This window comes from Drosophila santomea, chromosome 2L (genome assembly GCF_016746245.2).
Source record: "Drosophila santomea strain STO CAGO 1482 chromosome 2L, Prin_Dsan_1.1, whole genome shotgun sequence".
NCBI classification, from domain to species: Eukaryota; Metazoa; Arthropoda; class Insecta; order Diptera; family Drosophilidae; genus Drosophila; species Drosophila santomea.
In genome coordinates this window covers 1,012,372-1,027,889 of record NC_053016.2, presented here as the reverse complement: position 1 = coordinate 1,027,889, position 15,518 = coordinate 1,012,372, and the positions used below count along the sequence as shown (strand labels likewise).

Here is a 15,518-nt window from a genome sequence, read left to right as displayed (position 1 = left end):
CATTGGCACTGCTACCCTGCCACCATGCCACCATGCCACATGCCACCCTACCAAGTCCCCCATTTCGTGCTCCTGCGAAAGGAGGCAGGGGAAAGTCCTTTGCCTTGTCGTTGTCATGATTAATGTCCTTTGTTATTATTTATTTTCTTTGTGCCGCCTGCCTCCCTGACAGTTGTGCCCAGCATTGTTCGCCCCAGCATTGACACGTACTGTCAACGCAAAGCATAAAGTGTTGCGACTTTAAGGCATCTTTTCTGCTCAACCAAAGAGCCAAAGGGAAATACGCCTTGTTTTCGTGTTTTTTTGTGTGTAACAACATCCTGTCAGGCCTTGTAATTGTGTTTTAAGCACCAGTTAGCTTTTGCTTACTGTGCCATGCAGCCGCAGACTCGGCTATTAGGTTTCAACTGGCATTTCGGCGGGGATTTAATCCTACGAGACTACTTCACTTTCAATTTTGATTCAGAGGAGAGCCGTTCAAGTCGCAGAGCTTAGGAAATCATCAAACTTTGTGTGCGAGTTAATTGGTATTATGCGAAGGCAAACATCATTACCCTTTATTTCAAGGCTCGATTCTAAGGCCTTTTTGTGCGCTGCGCCATTAAAATTCTAATCAGCTTTGCTCCTTGGTGATGTTAAATGCTCCTTTCTTCATACAGCGAAAATATATACAAATGTATCCTTCTAAAATTTGGAGCAAACCCTTGTAAAGTGTGTTTCGAATATTCTTGTGCTAAATGCAAAGATTATTTATTATTCTGCTGCCTTCTTTTACCATAAGTTCAGCTTTGTTATACCTTTTGATCCAGATTCCGTTTATATTCTTGTGCTAAATGCAAAGATTATTTATTATTCTGCTGCCTTCTTTTACCATAAGTTCAGCTTTGTTATACCTTTTGGTCCAGATTCCGTGTAGAAAAAGCTGTGGAAGGTCCAGTTTTGAGTGCCCCATGAAATGTGTGTTTGCACACTTTTTTGCTGCCTCCGCTTGGGGTAAATGCCGCACGTAATCAGAGTGCGGACATTCGTTATTGTCATTAAAGATGTCGCCAGAGCTCTCAACGCTCCACGCCCCACGTTCAACGCTCGCCTCCGCACATATTACACATACCACACGTTGTCCGGGGCACACGTGTCCTGTCCGTGAGCTTGTATGCGTATGCGTGGCGAGATGACGGGGAGAAAAAATGGAAAAATGTCGTTATGAAATGAAAATCTTTCTTTTTTAAATGCCCTGACCCAAAAGCAAACAGGAGCTGGAAAACCCACCGAGTCTCGTAAGTAAACAGCCCTGGCCAGGCGGAAAATTCCGAAGGAGCTTCCTCTTCTTAACTATGTGCGGTGTGCCGGTGGACATCAATCAAAATGAGGTGGGGATTGGGAGTGGCAGTGGAGGTGGAGGTGGAGATGGGCATCCTGTTGAGGCGGCTGCCACAGCAACCGCAGCAAGAAGAAGAAGTGGCATGCGCTTGGAATTTTCAATTTCGCCGGTGGGCGGAAAATTTATTAAATTGTTGCGTCTCCAGTGTTTGCACAGCAACAAACGCTGCTGCCAGCCTGCCAGCCTGTGGTGCAATTTAGGCTGGCCAAGATTTCCCTACTGAGAGCCAGCAATCAAGTGGCGGACTTATCAATCAATTCAGGGCCAGCACAAAAGGACGATTGCAGCCCACTCACCCATCGACGTCGCAGATTGTGATTTGTTGATTGGCAATCCCGATGAAAGCTGGCCAGGCTTTGCCGTTGCCGTTCGCCATTTGCCGTTTCCTTCTTGCGGTCGAGGTCTTGGCTTTTCACGCCCATTCCCATCATGCCCCATGCCCCATGCCACGTGCCCCATGCATCATGCCCCATGCCCCCGCGTGGTAAATCGAACTCGCCATAAATAATAGTTGCATCACCATCACGGCGGACAGCGAAGAGCATGACGTGCAGATAGTTGCAGTCCGCTGGGGATTTTGTTGCCGTAAAAGCTTTTAGCCGCTGGCTTCGCAGGATGCCTCTTACTTTTATTGCCACAACGCATTTGCATGGCCTTAAAATGGCCTATGGATGCGGCACGTCGTAACGCCACATTGCGCATACGCCGCGTGGGCTTATCAGTGGGTGAAAAAAAAGGGGAAAAGCATGGCAGGTAAATGCGAAAACAATGGAGCAATGGAACACAGGAGTTCGAGAGGAGGATGTGGGATCCCTTGGGTCGATTGGTCTCTTCAAGTTTTCATCGCAGATTAAAGTGCGGAGCAATTAGACCGCTCACTTGCCTCGAAATTGCCCGACCATCTCTCATTTAATTAGTTTCTATTTTCGCGCCGGGCCTTTCAATATTGCTTTTCCGTCCGGTTTGGCATTCAGGTCACGTCTCTGTTGGCCTATTGACAAGTGGACAAGTAGAAGAGCAGACAACTAGACAGACGGCCTGTGTCGCCACATTTATTGACTGTTTTCCCAGCGGCACAGGACTTTCGCATTGAAAAGGAGACAAGTGAGCGCTTTTGGTCCTTGGCTCTGGATGCGGAGTGCACTTCAATCTGTCGACTCGACGATGCTGAGGATGGCAGAAAGGAGCGCAAGGACTCCATATGGCCAAACAATGTAGCCACTCCACCACCAACTACACAGAGAATAAAAATCAAGTTTATCGCACTTGAGCAAAGAGTCATTAAGAATTTTATAGCTCCACTTGGATAGCAGGTACTTGGTACTTGGGCGAAAAGTGTCTAAGGACTTTGTGCAGTTTTTAATCGCTGCGTCATGATGACATCAGATAGAAGTGTTCAGTTATCCAACTTTCCTCGGAGGAGTTTCAACGAATTTAACATGGCAAATGTCTTTTGCCAAAGTATACACAAGATTTTCCGACTGTTGTTATATGAAATGATTCAGGCTGCTATTTCCGACTGACTGATGAATTCATCAGAGAATCCTTGGCGCTCTTAATTACTTACATTCAAGGGGCTCTCTCATCACCCATGGACCCTCGGAACAGCGAGATTGATATTTGCTGCCCGTATGGCTCGTCCTGCAATTATTCAGCAATTAAAAACAAAACAGCCCGAAATGCGGCATTTGTGGTGTGTTTTGCGTGGCAAAGTGAAAGGGAAAGGAATAGGGGAAGGGAGGGGGAGTTTGTGGCAGCCAAATGAAATTACTTTGGCTTAATTAATGGCCAACAAATGTCGAATCGTCGTCGCCCTTTTTGCTTGTCGCAGGCCAAAAGTTAAAGCCGGGCAAAGACCACGAAAGCTGTTGACAACAAAGTTCCAAAGTGACGCCGGTTGGTTTGTGGTGTGGGCGTGGGCACAGCTCACAGGACTCTTGGAGGACGTGGAGAACGTGCTCTACACATGACCAGGAAAAGGACGGCAAAGGAGGCACATTTTTCACTGGCAAATTCCCGATGCGATGCGGGCGTTCTTGTTGACGTCACACCGAAGACATTTGACTAACGGCCAAGTGGAGGATATATTCGGGCCAGGAATTTGTAGTTGTCTTCCCCTGTCGCTCAGTGTGTGCTGTTGTGTCAGTGTGTGCGTAGGCGGGTGGTGGTGTGTGTTAGCCATGTGCGACATGCTCGTAAAAAGCGTTTATTTAGCCGAGAGTCAAGCAAGCGACACATGACACCAGCAGCAGGAAAAGCCATGCTGATGGGGGATGGGGATGAGGATGATATGGGGGTTTCTTGGGTGTGGGAGTCTGCTTAGCGCTGTAATGCTGATTTGGCACACACATCATTACCACATCATTATGTCTCAACTGAAAGACTGCCTCCGCTTTCCACTCACCCATAATGCTCATAATGGCGTCGGCTAAACAACTCTTTCATGTACTTCCAAGCTAACCAAAGTCTGTGCCCTCTTTCTTCCCGTTTTTTGTTACAGGCTGCCAGTTTGTTAGGACGCTATGCATACCGCACTCCGAGGTCTGCTACGATGGTGAGTATTAGATAAGACACCCAGTTAAGATGGACTTAAGACCCAGATTGCGGTTACCCCAGTAAGTCGGGGAACAAAAGGACGCCGAGTTTCGGGCAAAATGAATTTGGCCACCAGGAAAGGGGATTAGCAGCATAGTTAGGGGCGGGAAGAGCTTAAATGTTCCCACTAAATGTTGCGGAATTTGGGGCATTAGGTATGCTAAGTTACAGCTAACACTGGGCTCATTAGTTTTCATTCGGAAAAGAGGGAATTGAATATGCCAGTAAAGAAGCTTTTTGAAGCAATTAAAAATGCAGTTCTATAGAAAACTTACAAAATGGGGAGAAACTTTTCGGCTCGTGATTAAATTTAGGAAATGGTTACTTTAAGTATCAGGGAGATTAAGCCGGAGCCTCGCTTTTATCGCATTGAGCACTCCAAGCCAAAGTCACGAGAAAGGCTTTCACTGTCGATTTCCGCTGCCATTACCCACAAATGTTGCCAAAATGCATCCCGAGACAGAAAGGGCGCATTTCTGTGGGTCGAAGTTTGCGGCAAGGAGTTAGTGCAACTGCGGGAAAACTCGGTGGGAGAAGAAGGCGAACTCTGGCCCCGGGCATATTATTCGTATTTGCAGAGCTCTTCAATGCCGGGTCAGAGTTCACACAGAACGACACCAAAACAAAGTGTGTGCAAGCTGGCGAGGATTGGGGCATTCAAATGAAGGGATGTGGGGCTGTGAGGGGTGCCCACTGCCACTGCATTATCGAGAACACACTCAATTACTTATGTAAGCACAAAGAGGGAAAGGGGGAAGGGCTTGCAGAACAATTGGAAAGCAGCTGCAGCTGGAAAAACGCTGCGAAAAATGGTGAAAATTGCTGAGAAAATGGTTGACCTCAAAAGGGGGCGCTGCGAGGAGTGGGTAGGGGGCAGGGAGCAGGGGGCGTGGCACACACATATGCAGCATGCATCGCAGTGGCTGCTTCGGTTTCAGTTTCGGTCGCCGTCCGCATGAGAAAAGCATTTACATTATGCAAATTACGCCAGAGACAAGCCGCAAGGATATGCATTTAAATGGTCGTAAATCACAATGAAAACAAAAGGTGCTGATGGCAGGATTCCGGGGAAGGGGAAAGGGAAGGGGAAGGGGAAAGGGACAACCATTGTAAGACGAGCTCCATTAATGCAGTTACATGCGATGTTAATTTGTAAACTGATGTTGATCACTGAATGTGAAAGAACGCGAGTTTCGGCAATTGAGTTCGCGATAAAGATAGCACATAGGTATGGAAATTCGCAGCAGCAATTTCCCTCTTCAAAAGTCTTGGTGCAAAGCTGCAAGTTTTTATTTAATTTGTAAGTCAAGGGGGTAAGTGCATATCATAAATTCTCTTAAGCTGTTCAGCTGGAACATCTGCTGGCTGCAAAGTTTTAGAAAGGCATAAAAAGTTGAAAGCAAATTTGGCCCAAGTTCTAAGTCGAAGGTAGTAGATGACTTGCCTTAAGCTCAGCAAAAGGATACTGTGAGATTACTCCACTAACCCTAATACTAACTGGCCTCCAAATTGCAGACAACATATTCGGCAAGTGCATTCCAACCACCGGCGTCGACGTTGAGGACATTGAGAAGTAAGTATCCTGATTAATCAAATGAAATTCAAGTTATGCCTTACTAACACGGATGCCTTACCAACACTCCACAGGACACCACTCACTGAGGAGCAGTCCCGTGTGCTGGCCACCATGCTGGAGGAACTCCAGGGCGCCGGCCTAGGATGGGACCATCCTTACGTGCAGTGCCGCATCCAGGGGTCACTATTCTCGCTCCAGCGACAACAGCAACTTCCGCCGAATCTCTGCGCGAACCTGGCGCCCACTCCTCCGGAGTACGGCGATCCGGCGAGTGCATTGGCCTACGTGCGCTTCACGCCGCCGGAGACGGAGGCCGAACTGGACTATTACGAGCAGCCAGGTGGTGCGGCGCAATTCTATCCGGCGTTGCGGAAGAAGCAGGTGCGGGAAAGCGATGCGGACGATCTGTACCTCAACAGGATGCTGCAGGATCGCCGCCGGCTGAGGCACGATCCCTCCGAGCTGGAGCACTTCGGCAAGATGGACGCGCACGGGCAGAGCACCCAGCTGGACGCGCCGAGCATCATGGACGCCTTCCTGGACACCGAGCGCCAGAGGATCGAGCGCGAGCAGCAGCTGGCGGCGGCGGAGCAGGATGCCGATCGCAGGGCGGAGCAGAACCGGCTGGAACTGTACCAGATTCTGGCCGCCTCCGAGCCCGATCCGCAGCCGTACCAGCGGAAGCCGGCGGCGCAGCCGAATGCCATGGACCAACTGGAGGCCATTGTGGAGCAGCAGCAGCAGCGCGAGCTGAAGGAGCAGCAGGAGCAGCAGGCCAAGGCGCCGGTCTACGTGCCGCCCGAGGAGGTGAACGAGTCCAGCGAGCTGTACTTCCCGGACAACTTTGCCCCCTTCAAGAGAGCAAGGGGTCACTCCAGAGGGGGATTGCCCGCGGAAGTGGAGCTGCCGGACGAGCAGCCCAAGCGTTCCTTCTTCCGCGAACTGGCCGGCGAACAGGGATTGGTGCAGGAGCCGCCTTTGAGATTCACCCATGCGGCAGCCGAAGCGGACGCCACTCCCGAGCTGGTCAAACGCCGACCCGCGACCTTCAAGCAGCTGGTGGATCCGTACGATGTGAGCCTGCAGCAGCAGGAAATGGCCTTCGAGTCGGGTCTGCTGCGGAACTCGCTAACGCCTCTCGAGGAGGAGGCCATGCTGGCCTCCAACAGTTTCCCCCGGCAGGCGAAGAGCCAGCGGGTCTACACCGAGGGTGGGCTGCTCCTGATGCCCCAGGATGGCGAACAGGATGGCGCCGCTGGCATGCAGGCCGATGAGCCGGAGAGCGTGAAGCAGTCGCTGCTGGCCAACATGCTGGGATTCGCGCGCCACGAACGCCTGGATGTGAAGAAACCAGGACCGCTGCTAGGACCTCCGTCCTTGGGCTCCGCGGAGCTCAGCAATCAGCTGGAGACGGAGAAGGCGCGCAAGCAGGAGGGCCATGGCAACAAGGAGGTCCTGCCCGCCCACATCAAGGGCAATGCCGAGGACGAGGATGCCCACAAGAAGAAGAAGGTCATGAAGCAGCAGCACTCGGCCGAGGATCATGCGCCGCACACCGTAGACACTGAATACGTGCATGTGTTCGTCAAGAACCCGTGAGTGCTCATCCTCATCCTGATCCTTGATCTATAAATTACTAATCAGCATGTTTGTATGCAACCGGCAGGATCGACAGTTGGAACGATGGACAGCGCATCATGAAGGAGCTGGAGCAAATACTACACATGCAGGGATACTTTTCTTATTTAACGTGAGTACTTCAGACACTCAGTGCAACTTTGACCTATATCTGAATCCATTGAATCCCCACCAGCGTTCAACAACACGAAGTCAGCTTCCGGGTGAACTCAAACAACCCCGAGCGCAAAACCGCCGGCGATGTGGCACGAACGATCAACGAGAACCGCGGCGTGAAGAACAACATCCAGCGACGCGTCGGGTTCTACGTGCTGCACGCCGGCGTGGGTGATGTGATCAAGGACCTGCAGGACCCCAGTGTCTCGTCCTCGCGAATGGAGCTGGCCGAGCAGGGACCCGACGTCACCCACATCATGGCCTACATGTTCGCTGGCGCCGGCGCGGCCGCCGTGATCGTGATCTTCGTCACCCTGATCCTGATCAAGCGGCACGACCGCAAGCGGGACAAGCTGGGCGGTCTGCAGTCGGGCATTGCGGGTGCGGAGACCTGCAGCAAGGACTACCAGGAGCTGTGCCGCGCCAGGATGGCTGGCAAGGCGGGCGGCGGCGGTGGCAATTCGACCGGCGGAGCTGCCGGCGGTGGGTCAAACGAACCGGCGCCAAGCGGACGGATTACATCGCTGAGCAAGGAGAACGAAGGTCGCCCGCCATCCTCGCGTTCCAGCACATCTTCGTGGAGCGAGGAGCCCGCACTGACGAACATGGACATCTCCACCGGGCACATGGTGCTGGTGAGTACCCAAATCCTCATGCGTTGAGCTACTGTATCCTTCGTATCTTTTGTATCTATGCAGTCTTACATGGAGGACCACTTGCGCAACAAGGGACGCTTGCAGCGGGAATGGGAGGCACTGTGCCGCTATGAGGCGGAGCCCAGTGCTCGGGAGGCGGCCTCCCAGCCGCAATGTGCGGGTCTCAACCGACCCGGAGCTCCCCTGCCCTATGACCACTCGCGCGTAGTGCTCAACCACCTGGCCAACGCCGAAGGACTCGACTATGTGAATGCATCAACGATTGTAAGTGGCTACTACTACTAGTACTGCTACTACTCCTGACTTACCCATGACACCGATCTTACCCGCAGACCGATCACGATCCACGTGCGCCCGCGTATGTGGCCGCCCAGGGTCCACTTCCATCGACCCTGGCCCACTTCTGGCAGATGATCTGGGAGCAGGGAGCCGTCGTCATCGTGGCCCTCTGCCGCCTCCAGGAGAACGGCGAGGTGGCCTGTGCGCGCTACTGGCCGGAAGAAGGTGCCGAGGTGTATCACATCTATGAGGTGGGAGTACTTCAAGATTAAGTTTCCTGACTGCTTAAGTTACTATGTTTTTCTTCACAGGTTCACCTTGTTAGTGAACACATTTGGTGCGACGACTACCTCGTACGTTCTTTCTACCTCAAGAACCTGCGCACCAGCGAGACCAGGACGGTCACCCAGTTCCACTTCCTCTCCTGGCCGCACATGGGTGTGCCCGCCCAGGCGAAGGCGCTGCTGGACTTCAGGAGGTATGGCCGCACTTAAAAATATATATAACTAGAAATTTAACATTTAATTAACCTACAGGAAGGTGAACAAGTCCTACCGGGGACGTCGCTCCTGCCCCATTGTGGTGCACGGCAGCGCCGGAGCCGGCAGGACGGGCGCCTACATCCTGCTGGACCTGGTGCTCGAGCGGATGAACAAGGGAGCGCGGGAGATCGACATCGCCGCCACCTTGGAGCACCTGCGTGACCAGCGGGCCGGCGTGGTGGCCACGCGCCAGCAGTTCGAGTTCGTGCTGATGGCCGTGGCGGAGGAGGTGCACGCCATCCTGAAGGCTCTGCCGGCGAACACCTCCGGCGAGAAGCGGGAGCTGGACAAGGATCCAGTGGTGGGCGGCGGCACTGGCGCTTCCAGCAGCAGCACCACCAAGGAGCCTCTGAAGGAGGACAAGGCGCAGGAGGCGGCCGAGGAGGAGGCGCCCACCAGCAGTTCCAAGGCAGCCAAGAAGGAGAAGGAAAAGGAGAAGGATAAGGAGGAGAAGGAGAAGAAGGAGAAGCAGGCGAAGGATCAGGCGAAGGTCGCCGAGCCGAGGACGCCAGCCAAAGCGGCGAAGCAGGCGAAGAAGTAAGCCAATCCGATCCAGGATCGGATTGAAGGTTAAGCCTCAGGTTAATGATTATTGCAGCGTTTCGGGGGTCTTTTCAGTTCGTTATAGTCAGTCAGTAATGCATTGAGTTCGCATTCGATTTTTCATTTGGCGTGAGCACTTCGATGCACTTCGATGCACTTCGATGCACTTCGCAGGCTTCACGAGATTGTCAGCAAAAGGACATTATATCTTCGGTTATCTACACCGCGCCGAGGAGCACAACCACCGTCCGGGATCGGGGATCCCCCGGACGTGACACGCTGCCCCGGTCTGCACCAGCCCGTGAGACCCGGGGTGCGTCCATGTGGGCGGATTCGCGAACGGCGGAGTTGTGCGGCGCAAGCAACTATAGAAACGCACGATATATATATACATAGCATATATAGCATATTTGAGTGTTAAAGGATTTACAAGAATATTTACAACCATGCCATAACTTATATTATATGTATACATGTCTAGGTGTTAAGCATTGGATTCAATTATGAGGCATTTTACTTACTCGTACATTACTCGATATCGATGTTGGCATTAAACTTAAACTCTAATCGATGTGCTTGAAAAACCAGCAAACGAACGACAACAATCGCTGAACGGTATACATATGCCAAGCCAGACAGAACTAGAACACGAAATACACTGAGAAAAAAAACACTAGACACTAGAAGCACTCACACTCCCACTCACACTTACACACATCCAGAGACATATACAAGACAGACATATATAGAAGAAATGAAGATTGCAAAATTTGTACCTAACAAACAAAGTTCTATTTACAACATGAAACCAGAGAGAGTTTGATGAGGAGCAACCTATTGATGTGTATGACAATTAATTATACAAGGATATAATCTCACACACTTAACAAATATATTTGTATACAACATATATTATTCATATACAATATATATGGTGAATGTCATTATCTATCTAACCAGCATGGTTAGCCGTGTTTTACCAGACCATATGTATGTGTGCGAAGTCAAGAAATTCAGAAGTTCAGTTATCAATCGCTCCTAAACGTAAGCTACACTTTTTACCCTTCGCAGTTGATTACATATATCACAGCAACTACGCTATTATATATTATATCGTATGCATATTATGCATAATACATTATTTATGTATATTATCGAAGTAAGTACATTAATGTCAGAGGAACGGCACCGAAGCTCCAGCAACCGCCGGCCAGTCCGCTCCTCGGCCTTCAATTCATGATCCATGATCTACTTCACCACCTGGGGCAGCTAGGGGTCCGGGGGGCGGAGGGGGTTACTGGGGGAGGTTGGAGCTTCGCGTGCCGTTAGAAGTATGTGCCACAAACTGCAAAATATCACGGGAAAGACAAAATCAAAAAATCTAAAAAAAAACAAAAAAAAAATAAATAAATAAAACGCCTAAGGCCAAGCAAAGCCTTGGAATGCTGGAAAGAACATCTCCAGCTCGATACCTATACCCCTACATCCAGTGACGACCCAGAACGAACCCGGACAAACAGGAAACGAACTACGGAATATATCTAGATAACCACAGGAACCATACACCATACACCACACACCATACACACCACACCGCAAGATACAAAGATACAAAGATACACCGACCAAAAGGCAAAGTTACCGATTCAGGCACCCGACGAGAAAAAATATGCAAAAAAAACCAAAAATACAATCGAAATAAGCTCAGATTGAGGAGGACGTAAGTGCAAGTGCTGCAAATTAGCAAAGAAATATTCAAAAAAATTATCAATAATTAAATAGCATACTTAACAGTTTTACGTAGCCGTTGAACTTAAGCATAATGAAAATGAGTTATCGTAGTTCGAATTATTCCAAGACGACAAAGATAGAATACATTTCAGCTAAACGTAAGCAACAAAAACCAAAAAAAAAACATAAAAGAATAACGACGAATATGAAAAATTATTATCTCGACGCAAACTGTTAATTTCTTAGCATTTTTCCTTCGTTGAACAACCAGAACACAACTTACACTACACTACAAATAAAAGCAAATGAGAAATCAATATTACAATAACTGTGGCAAGTCCGAACAACAACTGGGGGCTTGCAAAATGAGAAAAAATGACGAAGAAAATGAGAAAAATTATTAACGTGGTAGAAAAAAAAAGAAATAACAATTATGAGAATAGTTAAACTTAATTGTTTTAGATCAAAATATTTAGTAGTGAGTTTTTCGATTGATTTTCGAGTACTTGATGCAACGTTTTTCAAAGTTATTAAGATACATACGAATACAACTACGACAATTTCAATTCAAATGTTCTTCGACGAAACAAATTAAATAAGTGTACTAACAAGCAACGTAAATGTATCGTATTATAGTCAATCGCATATAAAGGCAATTATTGATGTATATTTCGACATAACCATAACCATAAACATAAACAAAAACATAAACATAACGTGTTAATGACAAACGAGGAAGAAACAACAACCATGCGTAGAAAATTGAAGGAACTTACATATAAAACAACCTATTATAAAATAAAGCATAAATGTCTAACGGACTTTTCCATTCAAGTATAAATTATATATATTGTATGTATATGTAAAATCGTACCTATTGCGTGTAAGAGTGCCCAGTATGCAAAAGGGTAGCTACACACACAAGTGAAGCATTTCATCATTTCCCCCAATCTATTTTCATTGATGGTGTAACATAGATATACAAAACAACCAACTAATTTATTATTTCTAAGGCAAAGCGAAGCAGAAGAAGAATAAATCGAAAGCAGCACAGCAAAAGCTGACAGAACCCACGAAAGTTGGGTCACTCGAGTAGATGCCACTGCCATCTGGCCGGCACTCGACCTTCGACCTTCGACCTTCAAGGGGGCAGAGTAAGGATGTTGCCGCGGCACTCGGATCGGAGAAGATCAGAGGATCAGGTGATCAGGAGAAGACGACCTACCATAGACCGACCGACTGACTGACGCCACGAACCCAGAACGAGGCATACAAAATGGTTTGAGTTCCTAAAGAAACATAACCCGACCACCAACAACAACAACCGGACGGATTGAAGAGACCCCTCAACTGACCCGAGAACTGGCTGTATATACGCACATCTAACTCCAGACTAGCAGCTACTCCCGACCAGATACAGATGCAGATGCAGATACAGATGCAGATACAGATACAAACACTGATCTGATACCAAAACTGATACTGATACAAATACGGAAAACTGGACAGAACTTAGCATTAGGCCTACACAATGAGATTCACGTTGAGACGAGTGATCGGAGTGCGCAACTTGGGGCTCTGCTCCACCAAGGTGAAGAAGGGTCAGGAGGCTGGGACAGATGGGCAGGTGGACAGATGAGCAGGTGGACAGAGGAGGAGTCCACGACATGCGACTGGAGAAACAGTCTGGCGTACAAAGTTATCAGAGAGGCAACCAAACTTGAGTCTCAATGTTCTAGCAGTTTTTTTTCGAAAGGATTCAGTTTGGTAACCGCGGACGATAATATACAAATACAAATAAATACAAAAACGCAATTCAGGCAGCAAAAAACGTGGGGAATATTCGAGGCATTGAGCAGCAAGACATTGCTGTAGAATTCAATTAGCCATCGAGTAAGCAAATCAATAAAACAAAACGAGCAGGCTTTCATACATTTTTGGAAAACCAAAAACCAAAGCAAATATGAGATCTGATTAAACGAGGCATTTAGCGATAAGTGAAACATTTAACAATATCGATGTGTATACATATGCTGCATCCAAAATATATATCTATTTAGCCACTTGGCAAAGATTTGTGTTATTAAGCAAAGATGAAAAGCAAAAATGAAAAAACTAATAAGAAACCCAAAAAAAAAGGTAAAAACCAGCAAAAAATTATGCTGGCTGAGGCCACTAATATCTAAATGTACTGTAACTGATGAATCAAACAACTTAACAAATTAAAAACTTAAATGATTATTGAAAATAAATCCAGCAAGTAAAATACACCGAACACCGACACTCGAAAAAAATAAAAGAAAAGAAAAGAGAACATGGAGCATACCTATTAAAGGTTTTTTGTGCAAAACTAATTAACCTATGCAATTTAAGTGTTTTAAACATACCAGTAATGAGTAAACATGCTACAATTATTTATGAGAATTATATAGCAACGTGTATACCTACATATATATATATATATATATAAATGTTATTAATCCATTTGAATTTACTGAGAACGAAAGAAAGAGGATATGCATACCTATATCTAAATCTAAATGTACCGCGCCATTGTGTAATATGCGCTACAAATTCAAGTTTAAATCACAAACATATTATATTCTGCTGCATGTGTAAATTATAAATATAAATGTAAATTAAACGATACCAAAGCAAACCGAAAAATGCGAACAATTTTCGATGATAAACAGCAAGCAGAACAGAATAAGGAGATAACGATGTAGAACCGGTAACAAAAACGACTACTATTATAATACCAATCAAAAAATAATAAAGAGACCCTTAAACAAACGAAGCCCACCCACAGTACCAACCGCCATCCATTAGCCGAAACAAGCCCATGTAGTAGAGTGTAGTACCTGCCGAACCCCTTTGGAGGCACACAGAACTTTCGGCTTACCCCCGGTCCCCATATCCAGTGTCTACTGTATCTGTACGTGTCTAGGCTACGAGTAAGCCAAAGCTTGGCTCCAAGTTTTGGCCAACCTAGCATATCTGTCAATAGAAGCCAGCTTGTGCCGCAAGTTGGCTCTGAACATCACTGTAACGAAACACCAATCACAACTAAACTGCAAACTACCGAACAGTCTTCGAAGGTACTGTAACTTACCATAATCTGTAGAGTTGCTTAGCGAATAATCAGTAGAAGCTTATCTAACCATAGAACACCTAGCGAAACCTGGCACGCTTTTCTCAATCCACTCAGTCCAATTAACACGCATGTTTTCTACTCCACACTTTCTCGCTTGTTTATTAAGTTTTTGATTATTTAATTATTTTTATAGTTGCATGACTTCCTCCACTTCAACAAATAAGGCAGAGTTTCCTTTCAGCAAATGGTTGTCTATAAATTATAGGTAAAGTCAAAGGCAAAAAGCCAGTCAGTCAATCACAAATTCAGTGCATTTCATTTCCATTTCCATTTGTTATTAACTTTTTAGAAAGCACTAGGTAAGCACTTTCCAATGCAACAAAAAGTAAGTAGTGCAGTCATAAGCAAATTAATCGGTTTTCGCACTGTTCTCTTGTTTAGACCGTTAAATAAATGCACTGGGAGATGGATTGTTAGACTCAGCGAAAGACCAAGCTACTAAGCTGGTTTTTCTCTAGTTAAGAAAACACACAATAGATTACAAAGAAACACACTAATTGTCACACGAACCGAAATACAACAAGCTTGTTCAAAAACCCCAGAGACAATTGAACAAAAACTAGATTTTTAGTGGCTAGCAGCTTTTCCACACATTTAACTTAACATTGAATATTAAAAACTGATCCATTTAGGATTGGGTTTAAAGTGTCTATGGAATAATCACAATTGAATCACACTTAAAATGTAGAATATACGGAGAAAGCGCACCAAACCGAACGCAAGTAAAAAGTAGTCATGCTGATTGTTTTTTCAGTGTGTTTGCTCAATCAACTTACTGCACTCGAAGAAATGAATGTTCCGCTTCACCAGGGACTTGGCTTTATAGCTGATCCACTTTCGATCTCAGCAGATGCGTCTCACATGCGTTTAAAATCCGAGAGTCACTACACAATTGTTTCGTCTCAGCAAAGAGACCTGGCTCCTAAGCCAATAGCAAAATATCTAGCGAAGTAACCACAGTTAATCCACACTTGAAATGTGCAAAACCATATACTAATCAAATGTTTATTCTATGTGTGTAAAGCAAGCATTAAAAATCAAAAAAAAAAAATTAGAAAGCGCCAAGCCACGATAGTTTTATTGGTGTACTGTGCGGTTGCAATTCCCCCCACCTAGACTAACACCCAAGTGACCCCGTCCCCAAGTGCCCACCTCCCCACGTAGACAGTCATTAGAAGCACGATTTCGCACTATTTGTATCTTGTATCTTGTATCTTGTACATAGTATCTTTTGCCCGAATTCCACCCCTTTGCAGCGACGCTCCCT

The 15,518-nt window shown here is 46.9% G+C and overlaps 1 protein-coding gene across 2 annotated transcripts in view; it reads left to right on the top strand.

The window, feature by feature from the left end:
- Positions 1–13,894, top strand: part of LOC120443835 (receptor-type tyrosine-protein phosphatase N2) — a 39,323-nt gene extending 25,429 nt beyond the window's left edge. For both annotated transcript variants that reach the window (XM_039623192.1, XM_039623191.1), the window contains 9 exons: positions 3,882–3,935; positions 5,492–5,549; positions 5,624–7,147; positions 7,219–7,302; positions 7,366–7,981; positions 8,045–8,266; positions 8,335–8,532; positions 8,593–8,759; positions 8,818–13,894. In XM_039623192.1, coding sequence (XP_039479126.1) covers positions 3,882–3,935; positions 5,492–5,549; positions 5,624–7,147; positions 7,219–7,302; positions 7,366–7,981; positions 8,045–8,266; positions 8,335–8,532; positions 8,593–8,759; positions 8,818–9,364 — 3,470 coding nt within the window. In that variant the 3' untranslated portion in view covers positions 9,365–13,894. The remainder of the gene's footprint in view (positions 1–3,881; positions 3,936–5,491; positions 5,550–5,623; positions 7,148–7,218; positions 7,303–7,365; positions 7,982–8,044; positions 8,267–8,334; positions 8,533–8,592; positions 8,760–8,817) is intronic.
- Positions 13,895–15,518: the final 1,624 nt, after the last annotated feature.